Raw genomic sequence first — 27,963 nt, 5'->3', positions numbered from 1 at the left:
GCCGGCCTGCGCGTGGCGGCAACATGGCGGCCCCGGCGCGCGGGCGCGGCGGCTCCGGGGTCCCGTTGTGGCAGCCGCGGGGGCGCGGGGTGGCGTCACCCGCGACGGGCGGCTCTCCTGGGAGCCCGGAGGCGCTCCCCGCCCACCGGGCCCCCGGGGAAGAGGGGGAGGACGGTGCCGGGGACCGGGCCAGCGACTCCGCGTCCGACGGCTCCGCGAGCAGCGGCGAGTAAGGGTCGCGCGGAGGGACAATCGCCGCCGGCGCGAAGCGGGCCGGGCCCGGAGCTGGCCGCGGGGCGCCTGTGGGCGTGGCCCGAGGGCGTCGCGACGGGCCCTGGAGCGGGCTGCGCCTCGCGACGCGGACCTGGGCCAGAGATGGGGCTGAGGGGCGCCCGGCTGTCCCGGGGGGCGGACAGTGCCCGGCTCCGTCGGCTGCGCTCGCGGGCCCGGCCCGGCCCGGCCCTCGGGGCCCCCGCGCGCGTCCAGGTCCCCGCGGGCTCGCGCCCGGAGGGCTGTGCCGGTCCCGGGACCGACGGCCCGGCCGGTGTCCTGCGTCCCCCAGCACCCCGGGGTGCCCCGTGGCACCCCAGTGCCGTCTCTGAACCCGGGCGGGGCGAGTGCCAGGCCCGTCTCCCGTGGTCGCGCCCGCGGCCCGGGGCAGCCTCTCCCTGACCCTGCGGGCCCAGCGCCTTTCTGGAGCCAGTGGCAGCTCGAGGTGCCTAGTGGTGGGAGAGCTCGGGTCCAGAGCCGCCGTCAGCCCACGGCGCCCCGTGGGGACGTGTCATCCACCTTTGTCCGAGCCCAGACCCCCCCCAGCCCCCCAACCCCGGTGGGAACTGGGCTGTGGGCAGGGCGGTGGGCAGCGGGCAGCAGGGGGTGGTCCCTGGACGGAAACCGCTGGGGCTGGGGGGGGGGGGGCGGATCATGGAGGGGCTGTGCGCCTGAGGCCTTGGAGTCCATGGAAAATGCCTTTTTTTTCTGTGAACCTAAAGGTTCTCTAACAACATAGTTTTTCTGCTCCACTCGCACGAGAAGCCTGAGGGTGCTGCGACGCCCTGTGTCGGCCGGCCCTGCTGACCTCCCCTCTGACAGCTTCCTCTTCCCAGCCACCGTATTCCTTCTTGTCTTAGCTCAGCCGCTATTTTTAAAAATACCGACTGGGTGACGTGTACACCACCGTTTATTTCTCACAGTCCGAAGGAGCCGTAGCTGGGATGCTGAGTCCAGGCTCTGCGAGGGCCGGGCTGGCATGCAGACTGCTGACTCCTGGTCTCCCACATCTGCAGGGCGAGGAGGGGCAGACTCCCCCGCTCCCATCTCACCGGGCAGGAACCTGTTCCTGGGGGCTCCACCCCCATGATCTCACCTAGACCTGATCACCCCCCAAAGGCTCCGCCTCCTGACTCCATCACCTGGCGGGGAAGGTTGGGGGTGGGGGGCAAAGACATTCAGACCAGGTCCCCAGGGCAGCAAGAGTGCGTCTGTTCTCCCGTCTTCCTTCCCACCCCACACCTGCACACGCAGGCCTGGCGTGCGCACCCTTTCTTCTGGCCACCACTGAAGTGCCGCCCCTTCCTCGACCCGACCCCTTGTCATCCCCCTTGGCCTTAACTTCTCCTTTCTCGGCCCCCCTTTGGCACCTCTGTGCCTCACTCCTACGCTCCGCAGAGAGCTCTCTGCCCATCCATGTTTTCAAAAGTGCCTTGAAGTGCTGCAACAAAATGTCTGCCGGCCTCTGATTTGCTTCTGCCAGGGTTAGATCGGACCCCTGGCTGAGGGGCGAACGGTCAGGGAGGGTCGTTACTGGCGTGGCTCCGGCAGAGACCTGACCCTGGCGTAGACATTCATGTCGCGCGACACAGACGCGGTGTATTGACCAGCGAAGCGCTGGATGTCCATGGAGCCCTGGACGTGGCCCCTCAGGCCTCCACTGCTGGTGCCTCTTGGAACCCTGCCCTCTCCCCGTCAGCTCACAGCCCCCTCCTGGCCGCTTATCCTCTTGAACCTCCCTTAGGGTCTCCTCTGCCCCCACTGCCAGGGGCTGTCCTGATTCCTTCTGGTGACTTCCCACTGGAGGAAGCGACGTGTTGACCCAGTGATCCTGCCGGACACTGCCTGGGCTCCACCGCCAGTGCTGGCCTGGGCCCAGTGTTTCCCCTTCAGGTCTGAGAGGCTGAGACGAGCCTCACGTTCGCAGGAGGAAGCTGTGTCTCAGCGCCCGTCCCTGGGGCACCGCAGGCGCAGAGGGAGCTGCACAGCAAGCGGGTCCGCTCACTCTTTCCGTGGGCAGATGTCCTCACACGTGACCGTGTAGAACTGTGGCCTGGTCCTGGTCCCGGGCGGGGCGGGCTTGGGCAGCTGGCTCGGGGCTGCTGTTCTCTATGGGACCTCAGTGCCCAGGTCCACATGGCGCCCCCGAGCCGGCGAGGGCAGGGAACGCCAGTCGTCAGGCCGTCAAAGCGCCGCTCCTGGCGCTCAGGATGCGTCCGGGTCACCTTCAGGCAAAGGCGTGGTCAGTGCCAGGGCGAGTAATAGGACAGCGTGGTTTCAGGCTTAATCTTCGCGGTATTTAGAAGAGCCCTTGGATTCTCGGTTAAAAGAACCAGAGTTGCTAAAAAAAATTGCAGAAAAGAGAAATGCCTCCCATCGGATCCCGTGATTCGCACACAGATCAGACCTTCCCACCAGAATCCAGCTCGCGTTTCTGAAGTCTGTCCGCGCCCGTCTTTCCTCTGCAGCCAGCAAGGCCACAGCGTGGGGTCGGGTCGAGGGTCACACGAGTTGGTTATCCGAGGACGCGTCCGTTTAATGCCGTTGCGGGCAGTTAGTAACAATAATTTTGTTTTTTCATGGGCTGCTTACCAGTTAAAAGGCATTTAACAGCCCTGTGAGGAATGGGTTGGGCGCGGCTGGCCTCTCCCGCGGCAGCTGCGCGCAAGGGGCGTCCCGGAAATCCCGGGCTGCAGGCGCGGCCGCTGTTAACGTGGTTATGAACCGGTTTTCAGCAGGGGTGTCGGTTCGTGAAGGGGAACGTTTCTTTTCCGGAACTTTATTGTGCGCACAAAGGCCGCTGGGGGCGGTGGGTGAGCGTCCATCCACCTGACAGTGGAAGGAGGGGTTTGCACGTGCAGTTTCCAAGGACTTACGTCTGGATAGACTCGCACGCTTGAGTCCCGATGTAAATTACTGTCCGGTGACATTAGCTAACGGGCTGAGTTAATTGACAGAAGTCCAGCAAAACCGCAGCTTGTAGAAGGGGCCGTCTCTTCCTTTATTGCTTTCTCCTCTGTCGCCGTAGCTCCCAGGAGAGGATTCCGTCTCCTCCGCTCCCCGTTCCTCCAGGTTGTATAGTGGGAAACAAAGTGGAGGCGCACGATAAATTAGAAATGGGAAGGAGACGGAAATAATCAGGGCGCTTCCACCCCTGCCCCCGGCCCCCGCCCCCCCAGGGAGACACCGCCGTTTCCTCAGGCCCGGCTGCCGTCAGACTGTCTGCTCCTCTCCACAGTGACCTCGAGCCCGAGTGGCTGGACTGCGTGCAGCAGAACGGGGAGCTGTTTTACTTGGAGCTGAGCGAGGAGGAGGAGGAAAGCCTGCTCCCCGAGTCGCCCGCCGGGACCCGCGTCAGGTTCAGCGAGAAGGAGGTCATCATCGAGGGCGACCTGGAGGCGGGGCAGAAGTGTGAACCCACGCTCAAGCGCTTCACCAAAATTTTGAAAAGCAAAAAGCTTTTGCCCAAGCACTCCAAGAAGAAAAATAGCTGCGCCCAGGGCCCAGTGTCCATCCTGAAGCATCAGTCCCACCCGAGGGCGGGGGTCGTGGTCCAGCAGCGATACAAAGACGTGAGTGTCTACGTGAACCCCCGGACGTTGGCTGCCACCAAGGCCAAGGAGGCGCCCAGGCTGCTGGAGGCCCTGCTGGGGATCATCCACCAGACCAAGTGGAGCTGGAGGAGGCCGGGGCGGCCGGGCGCAGGGGCCGGGCTGGCGGTGCACGGCCTGCGACCCGGGGGCCCTGCCATGAAGAGCGGCCAGGTCGTCATCGGTAAGTGTGGCCGTGCTCTCCCGGCCTGGTGCCCCAGATGTGGGGTCCCCGCCTTGGAGGGGTGGGCAGGCAGGGCGCGAGGGCCGCTTGGAGCTCCGCACAGGGCCGCTGGGGGCTGGCACTCCTCAGGCAGGCCACCGTGCGGGGCCGGGCATCTGGCAGGCCGGGGGAACCTGCGCCTTCTGGGCTATGAATTTCAGACATCGCCTTCATTTTGGGACGTGAGCTGACGGCACAGTGATGTTCGAGGTCTGGGGGCCCGTGTCCAATACCATGGTACAAAAAGATGTGATTTAAAGATATTTAGAAATACTTTTAAATTGCAGCCTTGCCCTGGAGGACACTGTTCTTACATGGCTTTGAGCTTTCCCGTCGGCCGAGCCGTGGTGGTGTGGGATGGAAATCTCCTCTCACAGGTGCTTATCACGGACATCTCTGTGTTGAGGGGACGGTAAACCCACGCGCCAGTCAGAGCGTGTGCTCAGACGAGCATATCGTTTGCCCGGCGCGCCTTACGCTGCCGGAAGAATGCTTGAGTTGCTTAGAAAACGTGTTGATGTCTTCGGTCACTTGTGGGAGGGCCTGGACCGGGGCGAGGCAGCTTTTGCTCAAAGATACACTAGTCATAAGTGAGGCTGTTAGTGATGACGCTCACGTGTTATCAACTATCCTAAAAGCTGAGTCTCAGGCCGACCCCGCCTGCGAGTTGTGATAAAGGAATTTTGATGGAGACTTTCCAAACACTTAAGAATAGATCTTACTTGACATCTGAATTTCGTGTGTGTTCGTTCGTTCAACAAATGCTTTATTGAGCACCTGCTCAGTTCTAGGATGACAAAGACCACGCCAGGTGTAGTTACTTGGAGAAAGTAGTCGAGTTGCGGGGACAGACGGGTCCAAAACTGGTGGGCGGCTCCTCTTGGGCACCGGGGCTGGCTGGAAGCTGCGAGCCGGGTCCAGAGCCGGGTGGGCGGGCCTGCTGCGGTGGCCGGAGCGGCTGGAGAGGTGGGCTCACGGGGTGATGCGGCTTCTGCTGTGCCCTCGGAACCCCACGGCCACATGGAGGCCCACCTTAGCCCACGGCCACCCCGTGGCACCCCCACAGACCAGGGCAGTGACGCTTCCAGGTAATTATAGCCACCCCCACCTGTCTGTGGCTCCCCACAGAACCCTGTGTGGGCTGGTGGGGATGCTGCGCTGGCCATGCTGGGCCTGGCCACACCGTGCTCCTGCCTCATGCTCCCTGGGTGGGGGAGGGGAACAGAGCGCCCCTCCCTGCAGCAACGAGAGGAAGTGGCTGCGTCCTTTCAGCCAGTAACCGCAGTGGCATCAGCCTGCTCAGTGTGCCACTCCACCCAGTCATCCGCTCTGAGGCCTTCACCCTAAAGAAGTGGGCCAAGCCGGTCAGACGCCCTCTGTGCCCCTGCCAGCCCCGAGTGGCCTGGACCTTTTTCTGTGGTTAGAGGAACTGATGGCGTGATGTTTGACGAGCAGATCCCGTGGTGGTCGGGCCTCAGCCAGAAGCTGGAGCTGGCTGGCGTCCAGCGCTTCCAAGCCGAGCAGGGCGTGGGGCAGCGAGACCACCTGGAGGGCGCTGACTCGCTGGCCCTTCATGGCAAGGCGCTGCCCCACGGGCCAGGAGGGAAACACTCCTTGAAGGCTTTTTCAGTAGTAATGAAAAATTAAAAGCATGAACATTTCAGGCAGAAATATGGTCATTTAAATTTAATAAGTTCATGTTTGATCATTTATTAAGTAGAAAGTACTCATAAATTAAGCATGTTCATCGTTTTAATTATTGAAACAATTACATCATAATTATTTATTAAATGTAAATGTATGTTAATGAAATTGTGTTTATCTCCATAAAATTAATTATTTATTGGTGATTAAAATTCCAATTCTAAAAACTACCTACCAGCATAAAAATCCCTATTATTTGTGAGTCTTCCAAGGATAAAAGGCCTTCATGCCTCACTTGTGTGAAGGTTTGTAATGACTGAGACTAAGGCCAGTGCTGGGGTCCCCAGCGATTTCTCCAGCACCCTTATTGTTTTGTTTTCCATCTCACGAGAACCACAATGGTGCATGTCCCCCCCCCCCGCCCCCCCCCCACCATCAGGGAGAGGGTCAGGGACTTCCGTCCACCAGGGCTTCTGAGTGAGAGTCCGGTGCCCGGGCCCCAGCCGGGACTCCTAGGGCTCCAGGCTGGGAGGGCCTGGATTGTCTCTGGTGTGGAGTCTGCATGCTGTGGATGAGACCCAGACTAGAGCTCAAAAGGTAAATAAAATTCATTCTCTCAGCGCTCAGGGCTGTGTCAGCAGGGGCGCTGGCTTGTGCGTATAGAACGGCACGAGGTAGCTGTAAGGAATCCGGGCCTCTGCCCTGACGTCAAGGTTGACTCAGTTGACCTGACGCAGTAGATCACGGTCTGACCTCACCCCGTTCCCCACACACTTCCCAGTGCTGTGCACCCCCCGTTTATTGCTCCCAAGGCCTCCCCCCTGTCCCCAGCTACGGCTCCTGCGCCAGCCCCACCTGCTCCCCGCCTTGGCACGCCCTGGCACTGGTGGGCTGGGGATGCCTATTCTTTCACTGCCATGAAATTTCCCAAAATTCAGTGGTTTAAAACAACACCCTTTAAAGGGAAACACGCACACACACAAAATAAAAATCTCCCCCAACACAAAAAAGTAAATCAAAAGCAAAAACCAAACCAGAACGACACATTGACCACCTCACAGAGTGGAGGTCAGCGCTGCCCCAGGGCTCAGCAGGACCTCAGGGTGTCCGGGCCGTCCTGCACAAGGTGGACGCGGGGCAGGTACCTCCCTGGGCGGCTGTAGAGGCTGCCGGTCCCCACCGGGCCCAGCCTCCGGCTGATAGCACGCCCCCCAGAGACCCTTGTGTCCCATCGGGTCTCCTGGGGCCTCCCAGCTCACGATCCTCACCCACAGCTGCAAGGTCCCTTCGTCCGCCACGCGGCCTGCCATGGCGGTGGGTTTCTTTTACTAAAAACGTGAGTTTAAATTTTTTTCTCAGTGAAACAGTAATCGTATATGCTTGTTGCAGACAGTTTGGAAAATACAATTGTGCAAAAAAGATAAAGCGCATTCCCCAGTGCTGTATTTTCACGCAGTCCTTGCTCCTACGGTCAGCAGTCAGGACCTCATTTCGGAAGCACTTTGTGAGCCTGGGCGTTGGCCGCACGGTGGGCAGAGCAGCGGCCCCAGCCCTGCCCGAGCACGTCCACCTCCCAGCCCGGAGGAGAAGGGCGGGTGTTCTCCAGTGACCAGCCACGGTGAGGGGTGGAGCCCAGCGCCGTGATCAGCCTCTTCCTGTATTGGGTCCTGACGCCTGTCTTGATAGAAGAAGCGCCCCCATTTCTCTGCCCCTCAGTCCCCAGGCCCCGTCTTCCCTCAAAGATCCAAGCTGGGCCCCGCCCCTCTCCGTCTGGACAGGCTCCCCGTGTGGGCTCAGAGTCTGTCCCTGTCTCCCCAGGGGGGCGCCCGTAGCAAGGGAACAAACTCTGGGACAGAGAGAAGTGGGATCCAACAGCTCTTTCATAGCAGAGAAAACGTCTCCGGCTCCCTCCCTGGCGCCTGCCCTGGGCTCGCTCTCAGACTCGCCTCCGGGCTGCTGGCTCTGGAGGCGCCTGCCGGACACTCCGGACACTCGCGGCTGAACTGGGCCCCCAGCGTTGAGGGAGAACGGAGGGCCGGGGGAGCCTCCGACAGTCATGGAGTTTTACTTGGAAGGTCAAGGTTGTGGAACATTCTCAATGTTCTAAGTTAGAACGGTCTCGAAGGGGCTTGTATGAAACAAACTGGGCTCGCTGATCCTTTTTCATGATCTTCGCAGCTGTAAAGAATTTGATGCACACACGTGTTTAATCACTTACTTAAAAAGAAGTAAAGGGAATGTTACTTTTTTCCAAGTTGATCTGAAATTGGCAATTTGTCGTCCTTTGCCAGTTCTTGCTTGAAGAGTCACCAGGCTGCTCACGTGCTGTGATGAGTGACCGGCACGAGGCCGGGTGTCCAGCCCGAGCGCCCAGCCTGGGGCAGGCTGCCAACCTCCCTGGGGCAGAAGGCGGGGAGGGGCAGCCCCTTGGCTCTCCTATGCCCCTATGCTCGCTCTGTCCCGTGCTGGCTCCCCCACCTGCGCCTCTGTGAGGCCTCTTCTGCTCGCCCTCATCCAGCGTGTCCGTGGCTCAGGCCACTTTTGTTGGGTGAGGTACCTGGTTTTTGTTCTCTGGAGTTCTGTGCTTCTCCCACCTGTGGGGCGCTCCCCTCTGACGCCTCGGGCGGTGCCCGGTGCGGGGCTGAGCAGGCGCAGCAGCGCGCTGAGCTAGGCCCCCGGGCAGGCCCCTGGTGGCCCCCCACCCCCCGCTGGAGAGCTTCTGGGGCCCCAGGGCCGTCGTCCACATGACTCTCTCTCCAGGTGACGTCCTCGTGGCTGTGAACGACGTCGAGGTCACCGCAGAGAGCGTGGAGAGGGTCCTGTCTTGCGTCCCGGGGCCAGCACAGGTGGGTGCATTTCTGAGAAGCTCCCAATGGGTGCATCTGGCGCCGTCTCCTCTGATAAGTGCTCAGAGCCGGCGTGTGTGAGGGGCCGGCCGGCCGCGCTGGCGGGCCGGGGCGCTTGAACGAGCGAGGGGGCTGCAGACGCCTCCACAGCGCGCCGGCTCTTTGCTTCTTTTTCCTCCTGCTTGACGTTCCCCCCGCAACTGCCCTTCCGTGCCGGCCGTGGACGCCGTGCTCTGATTCCCCGGGCACGTCCTTGGGCGTCAGGTTCGCCGGCCAGAGAGCAAGCCCGGGAAAGGCGGCTCTCACTGGGGTGACTGACAGCTTTGCGAAGAAACGACCGTCCAGGCGTGGCCCCCCGCGTGGCCAGTGCGTTTGCTCAGCGCCCCCCTCCACGCAGGCCGCCCGCTCCGCCCCAACCTGCTGAACTCAGACCTTGCCTGCACTGAGGAGCTCGGACCTCAGCTCCCTCCCCACCTGCTCAGAAAAGGAAATCCGTGTTTGGGGTTTTGCCCGGTCAGAGCGGACAGGCTGCCGCTCCAGGCGCAGGGGAGGGCCCAGCCTTGCTCAGTGACCGCCTCTCGGAACTCAGAACGGCCGCCATCGCGTCAAGTGGGTGTTTTACTTGTGATAAGGGCCCCTGGGTGTCAGCCGGGAGCTCACTCGGGTGGTGGGTCCGGCCTCCGCGCCCCGCACAGCCGCTCCTGTCCTTCCAGCTTCTTGTTGTTTTGCCGCCCGCGCCAGCGCGGCTCCGGCCATTGCCTGTCCCGGTGGCCGAGAGCACAGCGAGGACGTCCAGTGCCTCTGCCGGCCTCGCCCACACAGACACTTTCCGAGTAATAGCTCGGCCGGTGTGTGGAGCCGCCCTCCGGGCCCTGGGGGGAGGCGCACAGGCGGACCCTTCTTTGTGAAAATCACCCTGTTTTCATCTTTAAAGGTGAAACTCACCTTCGAAAATGCATATGCTGTGAAAAAGGAGGTGTCGCCACCCCGACAGAGAAAGGCGCAGACGAGCACTACTGAGCTGGCGAGAATTCTGTGGGGAGGGGCAGCGGCGGGGGGTCCGCAGGAGGCCCCGAGCCCCCCCACGTCGTCATGTACCTGACCCTGCAGCTCGACTCCGAGACATCGAGGGAAGAGGTGAGCGGCCCAGAGGGCAGAGAGCTGCGGCCTCTGCAGCACCCCTCACCTCACTGTCCTGTGCACCCCACGCACCCCACCCCGGTCCTGGGGCTCTCCATGTGTTCCTTGGGGTGACTGACTCCAGCTCTCCCCCTTTTTAAAAAAAGATTTATTTTATTTATTTGTACAAAAACTGGGGTGCAGGCCAGAGGTGCGGGGCTGAGGGGATTCACCAGAGACAGCGGGGAGCAGAACAGGCGGATCCACTGAAATGCACTGCTGAGGGGAGCAGAGGGGAGACGGGAGCCAGGGATCCAACTCAGGCCGCAGTGGCTGCGGACACCTTCATAGTGCCGAGACTTCACCCTGCGCCCCCAGGGAGGCCCCCCAGCTCTCCTCTCGGAGAATCCGCTGCTTCACCTGGCGAGCTCGCATCCTCCCGAAGAGGTCTTTGCTGGGGCTGGCCGGCCCAACCCCGGGGCGGGAGGCGCCGCTCACCTCGGCTCACCACCAAAGCCTGGGATGGGGTCCTCGGAGGTGCCTGCCCTGCCCTCCTGCCCACCCCCATTGCCAGCCACGTCCAGCTGCCCTGCCGTGGTGGGAAGGGGTGCTCAGGAGCGGGAGCCCCTCGACCTCTCACACAGCTCAGCGCGCTTTGCCCGGTGTCTGGCCGCCTGGCCCCCCGTGTCCCCAGTGTGGTCTGGAGGCTTCATTCAGCCTCATCTCATGGCTCCGGGGCCTGTGCAGCCCCCTCCATGCCGCGCCTTTCACCAGCTGCCCCGTCCCTGTGTTGCTGCAGATGCCAACACGGGGTCAGGGACTGAAATGGAAGAGGGACTCGCTGGGAGGTATGTCTCTGCGTCCAGAAACACCCCGCCGCCTCCGAGCCGGCGATTCTGATGTCTTGCACGTATCACTGATCCTTTCTGTCTGAGAGGAGCGAGACACTTAAGCACCCATTATGCGCAGCCCGGGGCGCCCGTCTGGTGGGGGCTCCACAGAGGCCTTTCACTGCCTCCTTTCTTTCCTTGGGAAAGCGCGTCGCCGCTGCTCAAAGGAACAGGTTCTGTCTCGTGACACTTCTGTGCCGACATTTTAATTAGGAGAGGATTTCGTTGGCCCCAGAGAGGCGTAGCCGCTGCTAACAAGGGCTTAGGCAGCTAATTAGGTCGGTGGGAACCACAGCCTGCCGGGCTTTTGCAGGCCTCCGCCTCCCGCTGCTGAGGCAGAACAGAGGCTTCTCAGACCACTGTCGTGACCACTGTGACTTTACAAGCGAGGGCACCTTTTGCTTTCTTGTCAGTCACATATTTAATAAAAGCTGGTGTTCTTCCGGCCACAAGATTCGGACCTGGAGAAAACTAATCAACAAGCTTACCTTTATCCCTTGAAAGTAGCATTTGATAAATTGTAAACTGACCCTTCCAGATCTTGTAATATAAAACTAATAAATGAAAGAGAGAAGGAAAAAAAAAGTAGTATTTGATATTTGGCTGAATATAATGAGATCATGTCCTGGTCAAGGTTTAAACCTATTTAGCAGACGCAGCAGATCTCAGCCCCTATGTGTCTTAAGCTCTAGAATGAAATGCCTGTAACTGCTTTTACACTGGAAATATAACAAGAAAGATCATCGATAGGCAGCGTGTACTTGGCCAGCTTATTCCGTAGCAATTTGCATATATTGTATGGGCTCAGTGAGTATAAAAAATTATAAAAAACGTGGATGTCCCTTTTATTATTAGTTACAATTGGTCCAAATGTGAAAGTTGCCAAGATGTGCCATGTCACATGATCGTTTCCTGTCGAGAGCCCATGCAAGGCTTACAGCAAGCTGTAGCAGGCAGGCGATCAAGGAAGAACCTAGCTTCTAGGTGTTGGGGCTTCCATGTGGCTGTGTTAATAGTTCACTGATATGGTCAGTGAACGTCATCCCCCGCCCCCCCCCCCCCGGTGGTGCAAGGGATTAATCATGTGCTGTAAAGCTGTCCGCAGCCTCTGCAGCAGGAGTTCGATCCCTGGCCAGGGAGCGACCCACAGGGCGCAGCAGACTGCTCCTGTCTCCCTGCTGCTCCCCTCAGCCGTGGATTTCAGTGGATCTGCCTGTTCTGCTCCCCACTCTCTCTCTGGTGAATCCTCTCACCACCACCCCCCTGCACCTCTGGCCTGTACCCCAGTTCTTATATGCATAAATAAATAAATCTAAAAAAATAAAAATAAAATAAACAGCGTAGCTGGAGCTTACTCTGAATTCCAAATTTTATTTCTAGAAATGTTTATTTTGCCTGTTTTTAATGTGCCTTGTGAGAAAAATAGCATGTTGCTTTAAATGCCAGCCAAAAAGTGAGGGGAGACGGTGCACCCCCGCCGTGGGGACGCTCCAGCCAGCACCAGGCACCTGCCGGCACTACCTGGCTCCTGGGAACCTCACGCAGTCTGTGAATCACCTGCTGTATCTAGTATTTTCCCTGATTTAAAATAAGCTTCCTTTTAGGGTTTGATGCCGGTTGATTTCTGGTGAGCAAAGCCTCTCAAACTTAAGACAGAAGATTTTATAACGTGGAGGTCCTTCTCTCTTCCTGTTTGGTTTCACATTCTCGCTTTGTGATTAGTCTTGTTTGGGGTTGAAAGACTTAGTGATTTCACCAAAGATGGGGAAGATTTTCTTTTCAGTGTCAGCATGAACACAATTGACTGTAAAGACTCCTGGCAGCTGCATGTGGTGTTCGTGTAGATAGCAAATCGCTATCCATCATTAAACAGGAAAAAAAAATAGCAGTGTCTGGATTTATTGTAAAGGATATTAAAATGTAAAACATTGTCTGAAATGACTTGAAAGTGTTCCAGCTAATCATGGCCCCGCCCGGCATGTAGTTTGGTGTCGTGACCACATTTGACTGTAACTGATTTTCAGATGCGGTATTTTAAATGCGAAGTGTGCTCAAAATTCCACGCAGTCTTAAGTTTGCACCAAACCCTCATGAGGCCGAAAGGATTCTTTTTGTTTTGTTCTGTTCTTTCCTTACTACAAAGCCTGAATTCCCCAGGACCGAAAAAGAAAAGTTGGGAAATTTGAGGAGTTTGATCTTTGGCTTCTTTTCATTCCCCAGCAGGAAATTCTTTACCATTACCCAGTGTCTGCTGCGTCTCAGAGGCTGCGGGCCGTGCGGGGGATCTTCCTCACGCTCTGCGACATGCTGGAGAGCGTGACCGGGACCCGCGTGACCAGGTAGCGAGCCCTGTCATCAGCTGTCCGCCGTCCTCTGCCGCGCGGTCCCGAGCAACAGAACGCCAGCCAGCATCTGAGACTCGGGGTTCCGTGCCGTCCACACCGTGGCAGCGGGGGTTGGCCCGGGTCTCAGGGCAGCGGGGGCCTGGTGTCCAGTCCGCTTGGAAGCAGAGGCAGTGAGCGCTCTGGGGGCAAGGTCCTGAGGTGTCTGGCGCCTCCTGCTGGGATCCTGGCCGCCAGCCTGCCAGGCCCCAGGCTGTGGAGACTGAGCCAGGGGAGCGCTTCGCTCAGAACCTCCGGTTCCCACAACGCAAAGAAGGGGAAGACACACAAAGAAGGGGGAGACACGGGTGGGGCGCCCCCTGCGGGGGGAAGGGGGAGGCGCCCACACGGCCTGGGGCAATTACTGCGATGCCCAGTGGTTTCTTGAGAGAGAAAGTGCCTCGTGGAGCCAACCCCGGAGCCCAGATCCCAGCCGCCTTGCTTTCCTGGCTCGGTGGGCCTGGGTGGGTCGGGTCGCAGTCGCGCGAGCACCTCCTGGGGCACAGGGGCCGGGCCCGCTTCGGTGGAGTGTGCAGTCCCAAAAGCAGGCTGCACGCCTTTTATTTTTTTAATGACTTTGCAGAATATAGTTCATAGTATCACAAAATTAACCCGTGTAAAGCCCGCGGGTATGTGAGTTCGTGGCTTCTGCTCGCTCCTCTCTGTCTCGTGGATTTCCCTGCTTCAGCGAGTCCCCGAGGGCGGCAGCTGAGACGCTGCTGGGAGGGCTGTCTTCCACGGGGCAACTTCCAAGGCACGGCCTCCTTTCTAACCCTACTAGAAAGACAGAAAATTTATTTTAAGATTCTCCATATGGGTTGGATCTTTTTCTTTTACTCCTGAGGATAGATGTTATTTGATATTTGGATCTTATTATTCATAAGATGTGAATGAAACATGTGGAAAATAGTTAAGTGCAGGCTGAAAGTAAAATCTGCGAGACAACAAATATGACATTAATTATTTCAGGGGTTTCTTAGTAACCTGTCTTTTGTCACAGTTTTAATACCCAGTACAAGTTGTACTGTCTGACTAGAAATATTTCTAGAAAAATGGACGTGTTTCAACTCTGTTAAGGCAAAAGTACTATCCCTTTTGAAAAATCCTATTTAGCAATTCATATTCAGAAGCCCCCCCGCCCCCCCCCCCCCCGACCTCCATGCAGACTCTAGGCCCTGAGGATCCAGCCGGTAGATGCCGAGGCACAGGTTTTCATTCAGGGAAGGAAAACGGTCAGTCTGTTTTCTTTCCTCTTCCTCCCACGCCGACAGTCACCGGCAGAAGTCGCAGCCCCCCGCCTTCCCCAGAACACAACTGTCTCTTCCCCTTCGTTTAGCTGAGGCAGGAGAAGCTGCAGGGTGGGGGCTCAGTCTGAGCAGCACTGATGTGACCCTGCGTGGTCCCCGCTGTGTAGACCCGCCCTCCAGCCTGACCTGTCTCCCGGTCACTCGTTGACACACCCGTGACCCGTATTCAGTGTCGTCCCGTGAGCTGGGACTGCGTCTTCCTTTCTTGGGCCTCTCCTTTAGTGATGAACATTTGTTGATGCTCGTTAACAGGCAACCAGGAAATATGTTTAAATTAATGCCCTGCAGCGGGAGCTTTTTAGGAGAAAAAAATGTAAGCAAAGAAGTCAGCATATCTTTTTTCTGCCATGGATCTACTTTTGTTTGACTTAGAGGTTTTTGTTTATTTTTAACGTTCCAGAAGAATCCTTGTCACCACACAGTCCTGTGCGGTTTCTGTGGCTCTCAGTTCTCAGTCAGGCCTCAGGCCTCCCGCATGAGCGGCTGCGGCGCCTGGAGGGGCTGCGGCCGCCTGGGCTGTGCCGTGGGGGTCACAGCTCACCTCTGCCTCTGCTTTTCCGCAGCTCGTCCCTCCTTGTAGATGGAAAACAAATCCACGTGACGTACTGGAAAGAATCTCACAAGCTGCTGTTAATGGGCCTGCCTGCCGAAGAGTGAGTCAAGACCTTTTGTCGTTGTTTCCCTTAAAGTCGTTTCCAAAACAAAGTCTGTTCCCCTAAAATATGACATTTGGCAGCCAAGGCCTCCTCCTTCATCAGTGCCGGGGGTCCAGGTCACGAGCCAGGCCGTAGCCACACCTCGGGGGAAGGCGCCCGCCTCTCGCCCCGCTCCTGCAGCACCGGGCTCTGAGTCTCTGTGGGGCTCCTCTCCGTGGGGATTTTGGAGAATGAAGGTTCTGCGGAAAGGCATCTGTCCCCGCAGAGCGCCTCTGACTGGGTTGGCCATGGTCCGGCTTTCCCGGTGCTTTGTCTTGGGATGTTGAGAGCCGGGGGCAGGCAGGCACCAGGGGCAGCCCAGGGACATGGGCGAGGCTTCCGGCCTTGTCCTAGGACTTTTCAGACCCCAAGTTTGAGCTCTCGCCTCTTTTAAATAGTAACTGGGCTGGCCCCGTTATACTGTTAAACACGCTTGCATCTTCTGTTTGATCACATCTTGTCTACCGAGTAATGACCAAATAAAGATTTATTTTATTTATTTACGGATACAAGAACTGGGGTGCAGGCCAGAGGTGTGTGGGAGGGTGAGAGGATTCACCAGAGACAGAGTGGGGAGCAGATCAGGTGGATCCACTGAAATCCACTGCTGAGGGGAGCAGCGGGGAGACAGGAGAGGGCTGCTGGGCCCTGTGGGCAGCTTCCTGGCCGGGGATGAACTCAGGCTGCAGAGGCTGCAGATAGCTTCATAGTGCTGGGACTTAACCCCGTGTGCCACCAGGGAGGCCCCAGATAACAATCATATGGCAGAACAAATGCTAGAGGGTGTGCCTGACAAAGCTTGTAGAACTCCCTATCGGATGAATTTTCTTTTGATTCTGCACCAAACTACCCGCACCATTAGCCAGCCTGTGTGAGCACGGCCGGGCTGTTTGCTGTGACCAGTGACTGGGAACCAGCCCCTGCGTTAGGCAGCAGTTACCTGTTCCCACATAACTAGCCGCCCAGACGTAGGGACGAGACGCAGCGCCGGTGCTCATGAGGATCCCACGGTCAGGAGCCCTCGCGCCGAAGGCTCAGGGTGTCCCTGGGGCTGCTGTCCACATGCCGCTGGACAGGCCCCCAGAGGCCTGCTCCCTGGCCCCATCCAGCTCTGCCTTTAGTGCGGGCCTGAGAAGGGGCTGGTGGTTATCAGTGCATTTAACAAGGGGAGCCTGAACCCCAAAGAGGGTCAATTCCTTGGCATAGAAATAGTGATAGAGCGTTTCCCTGCTTGGCCCCAAGTCTAGACTGCAGACTCCGCCGCCACTGGTGTGATAGACAGCCGCCTTCCGCAGCTGGCAGACACCCCGCACGCCCACCCCAGGTGTGAGGGGGCATCGGGCTCCCTAGCGAGGCGCCCGTGACTGTGTCACAGACACAGCCGTGTCTGCTCTTTTTAGAGTCCCTCTTCCTCAGCAGCGAGACATGATCCAAGATGTTGCCCGAACCTTGACGTTCCTGTACGGCTCTGTGGACAGGTGAGGCTCTGTGGACAGGTGCAGGCTCTGTGGACAGGTGAGGGCCGTGGATAGGCGCGGGCTCCTGCTCCCAAGCAGTGGCTTTGTGGCTTTGTAGCCCCCTACTTGGGCCTTTTCTGTGGCAGACAAGCCACCGCCCAGGCCCCATGGGCCCCTCACGGGACACCCACCGTGCAGTTCGGAGTAGGGTGTGGGGTGACAACGCGAGGGGGCTCCTGCCCCGGTGCCTCAGGAGCGTGAGGGCGGCGGCTCCTGCTCGGGGGTTGGGGGCTCGCGGAGGCTCCGGTGCTGACTCCAGCCCCTGCCTCCAGTGCCTTCTGCCAGGCCGACCACGTTCCGCACCTGGACCACTTCTTCAGCTCCTTCTTTCAAAGAGTGCTGCGACCCCTGAGGCTGCAGGGCGGCGTGGGCCCCTGCGCGCAGTGGTACGAGGCGGCCAGCACCCCGCTGCTGGACACGCTGCCCGGCGTCCGGTGGCTGATGCTCCCCCGGGACCTCAAGGTACTGAGGCTCTCAGAGACCAGCAGGACCCTCACTGGGTCCTCCTCCCTGCACGCCTCACTGCTCTCGGGGTCACGGTGAGAGTCGGTGGCTGAGGGGGGCCAGGGGCACTGGCCGCATACACATTGTTCGTCCTTGCTAGGAACCGTCTCCCCTCACCTGAGCACGTCGCCTGGTCCACAGCCTTTTTAGGAATCGCGACCAGACGGTGTGTCTTGCTTTGAGTCCTGTGACTCTGTGTATCGCGAGCCGATGGTGCTGGGGCGGCGCCGCTGGACAGACGCCAGCGGTCAACGGCGGTGACAGCCACGACCTGGAGCCGGCCCGGCGGGTGACGGCAGAGTCTTCCTTCACGGGAACATCGGGGTCCGCTGCCCCGTCCCGGCTGGCTCAGCAGGGTGGCTCAGCAGGAGGCCTCGTCCTGGCGCCTCGTCACTTTTACACATTTCAGCCGAAAAACGCGTCCCACCGGAGGCGCCGCGGGGCCCTCGCCGAGGCCGTGGCTGCCCCATCCCTGGGCGGGCGCACGCCATGTGGACAGCGGCCTCGGAGGGGACTCGCCCCGCGCTCGGCTGTGGGCCAGGGTCGTCTGCTCCCTCATAGCAGGGGCAGGCCCGCGGGGGGCTGTGAGGCTGTGGCTCGGCTGTGTCCAGGGCTCTGTCATCTGGGGGGGTCGTGACAGCGTCTTTGCAGGGGAGCTGGGAGCCGCCCCGGAGAGTGAGTCGCATCGCTGATGAGTGTGACCTTGAAACACAGTCGCCCCTCGAGTTTGTGTGTTTGATTTTTTAGCAAAGTCAAAGAACTCGCTCGCCCGCCCGCTCGCTCGCGCTCTCTCTCTGCTATTCCTTGCTGTGTTAAAAATCATAGGGCCTGTTGACAATGTAGCTTCTCATGAAATTTCATGCCTAAGAAATCTAGTGAGAAGCGTGTGTGGAGTAACTGGTGCCACATAAACTGAGTGGAAATGGTTATTTTTTAACTTGGATGAAAACTTCCCTGTTCTTGCTGCAGTCTCCGGCTGTCCCCAGCTGTTTAAAGCTACTTGCTTTGTTCTTCCTCTCCCTGGTCACCTTTCCTAGGTTTGCTGGAATAAGAGGGGCACCCCTTCCCTTTCCCTTGGGGAGGGGGCAGCCCACTGAGCCCCCCAGCTGCCCCAGAGCAGACACCCCAAGGGGCGGCTTTCGCTTGTCCTGTGGTTTCTCACAAGAGAAGCCAGCGCCCCAACAGCAGAACATGAAGAATTTGCTAGAAGCTGAGGCTGTGGGTCACAGGGGGATAAGTCAGGCCACGGGGCACTGGGGTGTGACTGGCACCCTCTGGGGCGCCCACCGGGTGCCTGGCCTCTGGCAGGGAGGTTCTTCCTCACGTCTGTGGTCCACGCCGCGCGCTCCTGCCGCCAGTCACTTTCAGGGGAAGTACGTGGTCACAGATGAAACCGCAGATTAAATTCAGGCTATTTAAAAATGGTGAATGCTTCAGAGAGGAACAAGAACGGGGAAGCCTTTGGGTATTTCCATGGAAACAAAGGCCACAGCCCGAGTGAGGGATTTCCTGACGACCCTGGGGGGCAGTCTCCCGCCGCCAGCTCCCAGGGCAGGCTTGCCTCCGTGTTTTAATCCCCAGACAAAGATGAACAATCCTTTCACACGGGCACTTCATGCAGAACACAGGCGAGAGAGAGCAGAGACCGCTGGTGGTTGCCAGGACCCAACTATGGGGAAACAGGACGCAGAGAAGCAAGAGCAGCGAAGTCGGTTGGCTGCACTGCCATTTTGTCACTCTAAGAATTTTAATAGATTAATATTTTTTTCTAACTGAAGTTGGGTAACAGTCTCCTAACCTCGCGGGTGGTTCGCACTGGCTCCAGGGAGACGCCGATTTGTCAAGACTTGAGATTTGACTGAGAAATGCCTGTGGCTGCAAGGACCCGTTTTTTGGTCACTGCACAGCTTAAAACAAGGTGTTCCATGTTGAGACATTTCTTGAATAACACAAGAGAAAGAGACGTATTCGTGTCTTAAGATATTGTGAAATGCTTTTTTACTAAAAACTTACTAACGGGAGTTAAATCCTGTGTCACTTTGTTGCTGTAGACTGAACTGGACATGGCGCTGAGCGACTTGGAGGCTGCGGACTTTGCAGAGCTGGTGAGCATGGGCGAGGGCGGGCCCTGCTGCTGCTGCCTTCAGCCCTCGGGCGCGTCCCACGGAGAGCCGCAGCCCTGGGGCTCTCGCCACATGGGCTCAGTCCCCTTGCTCCCCCAAGCCCTTCTGCTCAGGGGCGGTGGCCACCGGAGCTCTGCAGTGGGGTGCATTAGTGCCACCTCGCGGCTTCGAGGGGGTGTGCGTGTGCCAGTAAGGATGTGCTTTGTAAAGAAGTGTCCCGGCTCCATCCAGCAGAGAGGCCAAGAAGAGGGGTGGCCGGGCCGTGAGGCCCCGGCACCTGCCTGTGTACATAGCAGCTCAAGCAGAGAAGCCAGGGCTCCTCAGGGCAGTGACGGGGGGCGGAGTCGGGGCTAGAAACGTACCAGATGCCCCTGGCAGCGTATGCTCGTGTCACAACCTGGCAGCTTTCGCCAGCCCCAGGGGGCCGGGCATCCACCCAGGAGGAGCAACACTTGAGAGACCTGATGCGGAGGAGGGGCCGCCGCGTTCACCCGCCTCCCCGCACACCTCCCCGGGGTTAGCTGGGGGGACTGGGTCGTGCTCACAGAAGCGGCAGCATGGGGGTGTCGCCGTCCAGAGAACTGGGGAATCTTGGCAGTGACCGTCAGAGTCAGGACGTGGCTCCCGGAGGGATCCACAGGCCCGGTGTGTGGGCCACGTGCGCTGATGCTAAGTCAGGTAGCTTCACTGCAGCTTCTCCTGGGGTCACGGCTCTTCTGGGCTCTTCTGTCCTCGGAGCCGCTGAGAACCAGTGGCAGAGTTGTCCTCGGTCCGGAGTAGACATGCGTGCATGTTGTCTTTCCCCGCGCGCCTGTGCCCTGGCCCCTAAGGGAGGCCTCATGGAGAGCCCGTTACTGCGGATTGAATGTCTCAGAGGCGGTAGACTGGGCGTTCTCTGACCCCTCCCCCCCGTCTGTCTGTCCCCCAGTCCGAGGACCACTGTGACCGGAGGCGGCTGTACACCATCGTGGGGTCGTCTCTGTTTTACAAGGTAAGCAGCAGCCTTGGTGCTGAGCAGTGCTCGCCACTGCGCCGCCTAACGCACACTCCGCAGACGCTCACAGAAGCGAGGCCGCCGCGACCCTGCTCTGGGCGTGGACACTCCGCCTCTGCCGCCCAGCGCGTCTCTGGTTCATGCCACCCGGGCCTGGCAGGCGCCTTGAGGAGACTCGCTCCTCCAGCGCCGAGTGCGGGGCAGGCCCTCCTGCCGCAGTGCCCCTGCCGCAGTGCCCTCCTGCCGCTCGGTCCCTGGCTGCACGTGAAGCAAGTTAAGCGTCCACTGAATTGAAATATTTTCATTGGCGCAGCCAGGGTGCGTGGTGAGGCTTTTCCTGCCTCGACTGCTGCCTCTGCACTTCCCCCAGGAGTGGGGGAAGTGACTCTGGCAAACCCGCAGGCTAGTGCCACCCCCATCTGCCGGCGTGGGGTGTCAGTCTCTGCCCTCTAGCTGGATCTCAGGGGAGCACTTATTCCTAGCATGTCTCCACTCGTCCCCTTTGAAACGGGAAACTTTACGGCCCCAAAGAAGGCCCAGGGGACTCCCACACACCTGGTGACGCCGCGTCTCACGCTCGCTGCCTGCCGCCCGGTCCCTCCCAGGGCTACCTGCTCTGCAGCCACCTGCCCGTGGACGACCTCGCCGACGTTGCCGCCTATTGCCGCCACCGTGGCCTGCAGCCCCTGGCGGCCCAGCGGCGGGTCGGCCAGCTGCTGGTGTGGCGGGAGGTCTTCCCCGGACACCACCCGACGCCGCCTGTGCCCTCCGACAGCGCGGCCTTCCAGGGCCCCGACGGCAGGTACTTTTTGCTCATCGTTGGCCTGGTGAGTCTCTGCGCTTCTCTCTTGGTTTTTTTTTTTTTTTTTTTTTTTTTTTTTTTTGCCACTTCCTGACTAAATAGAAACTAACAAGTCAGTTTAAAATGGGAGCACTCCCAACACCAGTATCCAGAAAGTCCTGCCACTGGTCCCCTCTCCTTGACACCCTCTGACACTAGGCAATGCCACCCTGAAGCCCCATGAGATTAGTGGGGCCTCGGGCCTGCCCCCCCGCTTCTGTGGTGCTCTCATTGCTGGGTTGTTGTGAGAAATTATGGGGGCACGGAGACGTGTGGGCGGGAGGGCCCCACCATTGACCCTTCAAAGCTGCTCAGTCTCCACACGCTGGGAGTGGCCTCTGAGGGGGTGTCAGGAGGTTTTGTTTCCAAGGGTGTTCAAGGGCACCGAGAGTAACAAAGAAGGCAAGTGAGGGCAGCGCTGGTAGTGACCACGTACTCGCGCGTGCCCAGGCCGGCATGTTCACGGACGTGTGCACACGCGTCACACTCAGGCGCCTTCGTGCCGCGAGCCCCACAGTGTGCGTTTCCTTCCTCCAGAGGCACTACATGCTGTGCGTCCTGCTGGAGGCCGGGGGCTGTGCGTCCACGGCCATCGGGAGTCCCGGCCCAGACTGCGTCTACGTGGACCAGGTCCGGGCCACGCTGCAGCAGCTGAGAGGGGCGGAGGCCCGGCTGGAGGCGCGGCTGGCTGCTCCCCCCAGCCCCAGCTTGTCCTGTGCTGACTGGTTCCTCGTGGGGTCACAGGAGAAGCCAGACGGCCTGACGAGCTCCCCCATCCTCGGCAGGCTGCAGGGAGCTTCCAGGGCGGCCGCCTCCCCGGCCTGCAGAAGGGCCCTCTTCGGGGACGCCTCCTTGAGGACGCGGAAGCCCAGTCCTCCTCGGGGCAGCGGCGGCTCCGACAGTGGCTGTGAAAATGGAGAAGGCGGTGTTCTGAGCCCCCACCCCGCCTCTGATGGGGGCTGGAAGCCCAGAGAAGCTCAGGGCTCCGAGGGTCCAGAGGACGGCGGGGCCTCGCTGCAGGTGAGTGTCTGTCTGGGCCCAGTGCCCATCAGGCCTCGCTGCCTCCTTGTCCCCTCGGGGAGCCGCAGGGCAGCTCCGCGGCAGAGCACTGTGCAAATGCACTGGCGGTGGTCTGGGTGGCAGAACAAGATACCAGGGACTCTCCCGCCGCAGGCTGCTGCCCCGCACCGATGGCAAGTGGGGAGAACCCAGCCTGCTCCCCCCGCCCCGCCTCCACTCGCGGCTGACAGTGCATCCCGTCTGGGGGCCGACTGGGCAAAATAGGCCCTAAAATGTTCAGCAGACACAAAAAGTGACTCATAAACTTAAAACAAAAGTATATATACGTGGATATTTGTGTCTGACTCTATTTTTTTTTTTTTTTTTTTTTTTGGTGGGCCCCTCGCCGGCGGCTGGGGAACGAACCGGTGCTGCGGGCAGCCTCGCAGCCCAGCACTTAACCTCTGCGCCACCAGGGGAGGCCCTACTCTATTTTTCATAAATTTTTAGAGATTCTGTTTTATAGATTTTTCCCTTGCCTGCCCCTGTGAAGGTCTGGACTCTATACTCAGGAATCTAACATGTGACAGCAAAGCAAAGAAGGTGCTCGTTCTCCAGATTGATTGTCACCTTTCTGTGGTTTTTCCCCATGAAAAAAGCCGTGACACCCGCGTGGGCGGCAGAGTAGCAGCCTGTAGTGACTGTGCGCAGCCGCGCTCTGAAACGGCCGAGTCGTGCCTTTGCTGCCGGAGGCGCCCCCGGGAGCGAGCGTGGAGGAGCAGCGGGCTCAGTCCCGGCTGTGGGCCGGATGGCACAGCCATAGAGCCAGCTCCTGCTTCCCCGCACCCGCCAGCGTCTGCCGGAGGCCCCGGGCTGGTCCTGCTGTCCTGGCCCCGCTGAGGAGCCGAGCAGGAAACGTGGCTTCGGAGGAAGGGGCGGGCGGCTCCCACGAGAGGTTGAATAAACACTAAGACCCGGCGGCAGCAGATGCTGCCTGAACGCCTACTGTGTGCCGAGCGCTGTGTGGCACAGAGCGGGTCCAAAGATAAGTGAGATGCGGCCCCCCCTTTGAGGGGTGCACTCAGCACCCCCATGCAGCTCTGTGAGCAGGCGGGGGACATACGCGTCCTCCGGGGGTTGCCCAGCCGGCCGCACAGGAAGGCCAGCATGTGGATGTCTGGAGGCGGCGCTGCGGAGGCCGGCGCGCACCTGGACGTGTTCATGGGATTTCTGCCGCTGGTTTCCGCCCTCGGACACGAGCGCCTCTGCTGTGCTTCCAGGTCACTAAGAAGAAGCCTGCCCTTCCCAGTCCTTTTAACTTGGGCAGCTCGAAGAAGGGCGCTTCAGAGAAAGACCTGGACGCGTACAACACGGTGAAGTAAGGCTCTCCCCGCGTGCCCCTTCCACCCAAACCCCATGCCCTCTGGCAGCTTTCTGCGAGAAAGGCCAGGTCCGTGCTGGCAGTCAGGGGCGTGACGTGCCTTACACTTTGCAGGCGATGCTGTGCTACTTCCCTAGAGCGCTTGGTTTCGAGGAACCCCAGGAAGGGGTAGAACATCTACAAAGTGCTATTTCAAAATGTGAGCGCCCCTGCCTCTGGCCTCCACGATGGCCTCCCCCTCGTACAGCTGACGTTTGAATTGCGCTCACACCCCAGACGCTGGCGGATGCCGAGGGGCTCCCCGGCACCCCTCAGCTCCTCTGTGCGTGCGGGCGAGGGGCCGCGGCTCACAGTGGACCTCTCCTCGGCCGTGCTCACCATTGGTGGCGGCAGCAGCGCTGAGAGGTTCTGTTGGCCTGTTGGGGCCCGCAGGCGGGCCTGAAGAGGCAAGGAAGGAAGGGCCGGCAAGGGGCGCGTGGAGAGTGGAATAGCAAAGACGTGACAGAGGGGCAGCGCGGGGAGGGCGGGAGGCCAGGGCGCAGCCGGGCCGGCCGCCGTGTTCGGGCTTTCCGGCTCTGGACGCAGCTTCGCCCTTGTTAATGGCGGTCCTGCCTGAGCGTCGTGGTCGCAGGCTCCACGCTGGAGCTGACGCGGCTGCGGGCTGCGTTCAGCCGTCTGGTCTGGTCCCTGTCTGAGCCCTCTCTGGGCTCACACCTGAGTTGGGCACAGGCTGTGACTCAGGACTGCAGGGGTGCTGGCCAACCCGGATGGCCAGGCTGCCCCGTCCGTGTGGTTCACCCTCTCGGCCCCCGGGCTGTTTCCTGTCACGGGCCCGCGGGCGCTGGGGCTGTCCCTCGGCCAAGGAGCAGGGGACCAAGTGTTTGCCCAGCTCCTGGGCCCATCACGCTGCACCCCGGACATGATGCGGTGGACGAGGCTTACGCGGAGCCTAACCATTCAACGTGAAGCAGTGCTTCCAAGTTGACTTCACGCCTCGTTTTCTTTCTTTTCCAGGCTGACGTCGGGCCCTGAGAACACACTTTTCCACTACGTGGCCTTAGAAACGGTGCAAGGCATCCTCATCACGCCGACCCACGAGGAGGTGGCGCAGCTCAGCGGCTCCATCCACCCGCAGCTGATACGGAACTTCCACCGCTGCTGCCTCTCCATCCGAGCCGTCTTCCAGCAGACGCTGCGGGCGCAGGTGGGCCTGACCGGCGCGGCTCTGCCCGCACTCCCTTCCCTACGTGGTCTCGCCGCGAGCCCTCTCCTCAGTCTGCCGGGCCGCGACTATTCCACCTAACGTGTTTCTTATGGTCACCCAACCTAACTTGAGGGGCAAAGGACTGTCCCCACTGTCCCTGGCCTCGCAGCTCCGCTTCATAACCCCGAGCCTGGCATCCTGGAGTCCTGCCCGGGGGGGTGTGGGCGCACATGGGAGGAGCTGTGGGGGGGGCAGTTCTGCGAGGGGCTGGACACCCATCCTCGTATCCGCAGGCCCACCGGGCTGCTGTGTGGAGCAGCGGGGGGCGGAGGCCAGGCAGGAGGGCGGCTCAAGGCAAGAGATGGGCGGGTGACTGGGTTCTGGATGTGTTCTAGAGGGTGGACCACAGGGTGCTTGGCGAACTCCATGAGGACTGTGAGAGAAAGCAAAGGCTTGTAGGGCAGGGGGACTGTTCCCTTCTCCCTTGTAGGTCCTTTGGCAGGTCTGACAATTCAGTTGACATAGAACAAACAAACAGGAGAAAAACACTTAATTTCGCATAGGTGAGTCCCGTGAGAGTCTGGGACTCAAAAGAAATGACAAAAGCAGGAAGCTTCTGTGCATTTCAGTGCAGGGAACAACGCATTTGTGAAGAACGGCTCAGACAGAGGACTCCAGGCTTAAGGGAGCAAGTCAGCGAGGGGGTAGCAAGCTCCAGGGTGGCGAAGGCACCGCAGTGCTGCGCGGTTAGCGCCAGCGGCGCGCGTCTGCGTGGAAGCGCTGGGAAGTCACGCTGCTGGGTCTGATACCTGCTACCTTACAGAAAAGGAAGGCACTAGATGGTGGAGATTCCGCCGGCGCTGCCAATTCTGGGTCTTCTCTTACCCCCGTGAAGGAGCATGGTGTGCTGTTCGAGTGCTCCCCTGAGCCCTGGGCTGACCCGCGCAAAGCCCCTCCCGTGCTGGCCTACTGGGTGGTGGGGTGAGTAACCGGAGCCTGGCCTCCTGGGCGGCGGGGTGAGTGGCCGGGGCCTGGCCTCCTGGGCGGCGGGGTGAGTGACTGGGGCGCACAGCCCTGCCTTGCTGCCCTACTGGGTGGTGGAGAAAGTTGGCTGAAGAAATCCATAGGTGGCTTTTGTTAGATGCTAATTTTCACCTGTATAATCTTTTGTATTTGATTCAATACAGATTAAAACTTTAAGTCAGAAAACTAAAGTTTTCCATGTTCATCCCTATTCAGTACTATTGGCAGAGAACAGCTGTTACACTTTAAGGTTTTAACCACCACTGCCTGTGGGGGGTACGTGGTGTGGACAGGGGGTGTACCTGAAACACTGGAGCTGCCGGGACGGCCGGACGGCACTGACCACACTGACCATTTGAGACTGAGTAATGCAGGTTGATAAAATAGGCTCTTTATACTCTGGGAAAATAAAAAATAATTGTCCAAAGGCATATCTCATTTAAAAATAAATCTAGCTGCATTTCCCCCATTATAGATTTAGATGAGTGGTTTTTAATTTACTACTGGTTCTTTCAGAACAAAAAGATACATTGAAAGGCAAGACCTTTTCTCTTGTTTTTGTGTCCCAGAAATGTGTTCTTTTCCTCCACAGGAGACTCTTTCTTCACCCCAAACTGCAGGAACTCTACGTCTGTTTCCATGACTCAGTCACAGAAATCGCCATGGAAATGGCTTTCAAGCTGTTCTTTGGGTTAACCCTGTAGCCGCGTCTCCTTGAGGCAGCAGGCGCCGCGGCCAAGCAGGGGCGGCCGGTGTCTTTCCTCCGCGTGATGCTGAACATGGAGCTGGAAGCCGCTGGGTCAGATGCGCACCGCCTTTGGTGGTTTTGTGAGACTTTGGAGAAGACGCTTGGTCAGCAGAGGAGGCCGGGCTTGCCAGCTTACTTCCACGTTGGCGTACAGCGTTGCTTTACGAGTAGTCTGAAATAACGTGAAGTGCTCTATGTAAAACTAGCACAGGAAATCTTTGTCTTGAAAAAATACCCGATTTGTTGTGTATTTTCTCAGCTCAAGCAGTGTATCTCGTGTCCTTTCCTCGGGCTCAGCGGCACTTTGTGATGTCCACGCGCCAGCTCCTCACGAGGTCAAGCAAGAGTCTTAGCAGCTACCTCACTGCAGAGAGAGCGAAGAGTTAAAATTTCAACTTATTTATTTGATTTTCTCTACTCTTTCACGTCAGCGGTTTTGACTGGGATATATTTTTTAAACTATTTGTCCATAAACTTTGTTTTACTTTTTGTTGAAATATCGTCAGTCACGCACAGCTTATACCGTTCAGGAATTGCTGGAGAGTTCTCTGTCAATCTTTTTTAAAAACTAATTATGTTAAAAGCACGGAGAAAGTTGGCTAAAGAAATCCGTAGATGACTTATTTTGTTAAATGCTGATTATTGCTGACAATTCTGTCATGTATAGGTTTTCCCAAAGGGGGACATTTTAATGAATAATAGTTTGCTTGACCTTTAGCAGAGAAAGGGAACCAGTGGGGGGAGACTTTGCTTTGGCTCAGACTTTGCTGCACAGAGGAGGAAGAAGAACGTGACAAGTTTGCACCTTCACTCAGGCGGTGGGTCTTCCCCGGGATACAGATACCTCCCCCTGCCCGCTGCCCCCCCCAAGACTTTACAAACTGGGTTCTTTCTTCTTCAGAAAGAAGAAAGCTTTGGAGGGCAAATTACTCCAGCCTGAGGTCAGCCTCTGCTTTTCCCACCTCAAACATGAGTCAGACCCGCTCAGTCAGACCAAATGGGCCACACCCTTTGAAGGTGGGTCTTGGGAAAGGCCTGTCCTCCCCTGGGGGCTTCCAGCCTAGCAGACTAACTCCACCCCATTAGGGACTTGTGGGCCTTAATGACAACTTCCACACCAGGGCAGCAAAGTTGGTTCTTGAGCTGTGGAAATGGTTAGAACAGCCTCCCCTTGGGCGCGTGGGGTCCTGAAGTGTCGCCTGCTGTTCACGCTGCCTCGGGCTGCTCAGGGGCGCACGCGGGCATTAAGCACTTTAAGTTTTTATTAGATGTCCTAGACGTCCCCAAAACACGATTGCCTAGTTGTGGTACTGAGTATTTTTAAGGAATAATGGATCTATTGACCATTTCAGACTTTCAAACAGGCTGAACTAAGAATTTAGAGTTTTTCCGTATGAGTTTCATTTAATGAGACTTTGATCTGGTGGCAAAGAATCAAGAGAAATAAAAGACAAAAGAACTACGAATCTTAATTCGGGCGAAAGCCACGCGCTCTGTTGTAGGTGCAAACCTCCAGGCCCATGTGGCCCAGGTGCTGCGCTGTCCAGATACAGCAAACGTTCTCTTGGTCTTCAGCCCCAGGTGGATGCTGAAGCGGGCCCTGCAGGCCAGCTTGGCCGCCCTCGGGCAAGGGTGTCCTGACCCGCGTCTGGCAGTGAACCACT

At 58.7% G+C, this 27,963-nt stretch overlaps 1 protein-coding gene across 1 annotated transcript; it reads left to right on the top strand.

Moving 5' to 3' along the window:
* Positions 1-23: 23 nt before the first annotated feature.
* Positions 24-27,885, top strand: INTU (inturned planar cell polarity protein). The gene is given in 17 exon segments (XM_037497783.2): positions 24-229; positions 3,509-4,044; positions 8,488-8,573; positions 9,508-9,643; positions 9,646-9,710; positions 12,803-12,921; positions 14,834-14,923; positions 16,366-16,443; positions 16,755-16,944; positions 19,038-19,091; positions 20,038-20,100; positions 20,709-20,930; positions 21,482-21,964; positions 23,224-23,321; positions 24,339-24,528; positions 25,352-25,509; positions 26,144-27,885. Coding segments are annotated over 17 exon segments (2,886 nt in total). The 3' UTR covers positions 26,256-27,885.
* The last annotated feature ends 78 nt before the right edge of the window (positions 27,886-27,963 follow it).

The sequence above is a fragment of the Talpa occidentalis genome, unplaced genomic scaffold (assembly GCF_014898055.3).
Source record: "Talpa occidentalis isolate TD23 unplaced genomic scaffold, MPIMG_talOcc4v2.1 talOcc4.8, whole genome shotgun sequence".
Classification (NCBI taxonomy): domain Eukaryota; kingdom Metazoa; phylum Chordata; class Mammalia; order Eulipotyphla; family Talpidae; genus Talpa; species Talpa occidentalis.
This window is presented reverse-complemented; position numbering and strand designations above follow the sequence as displayed.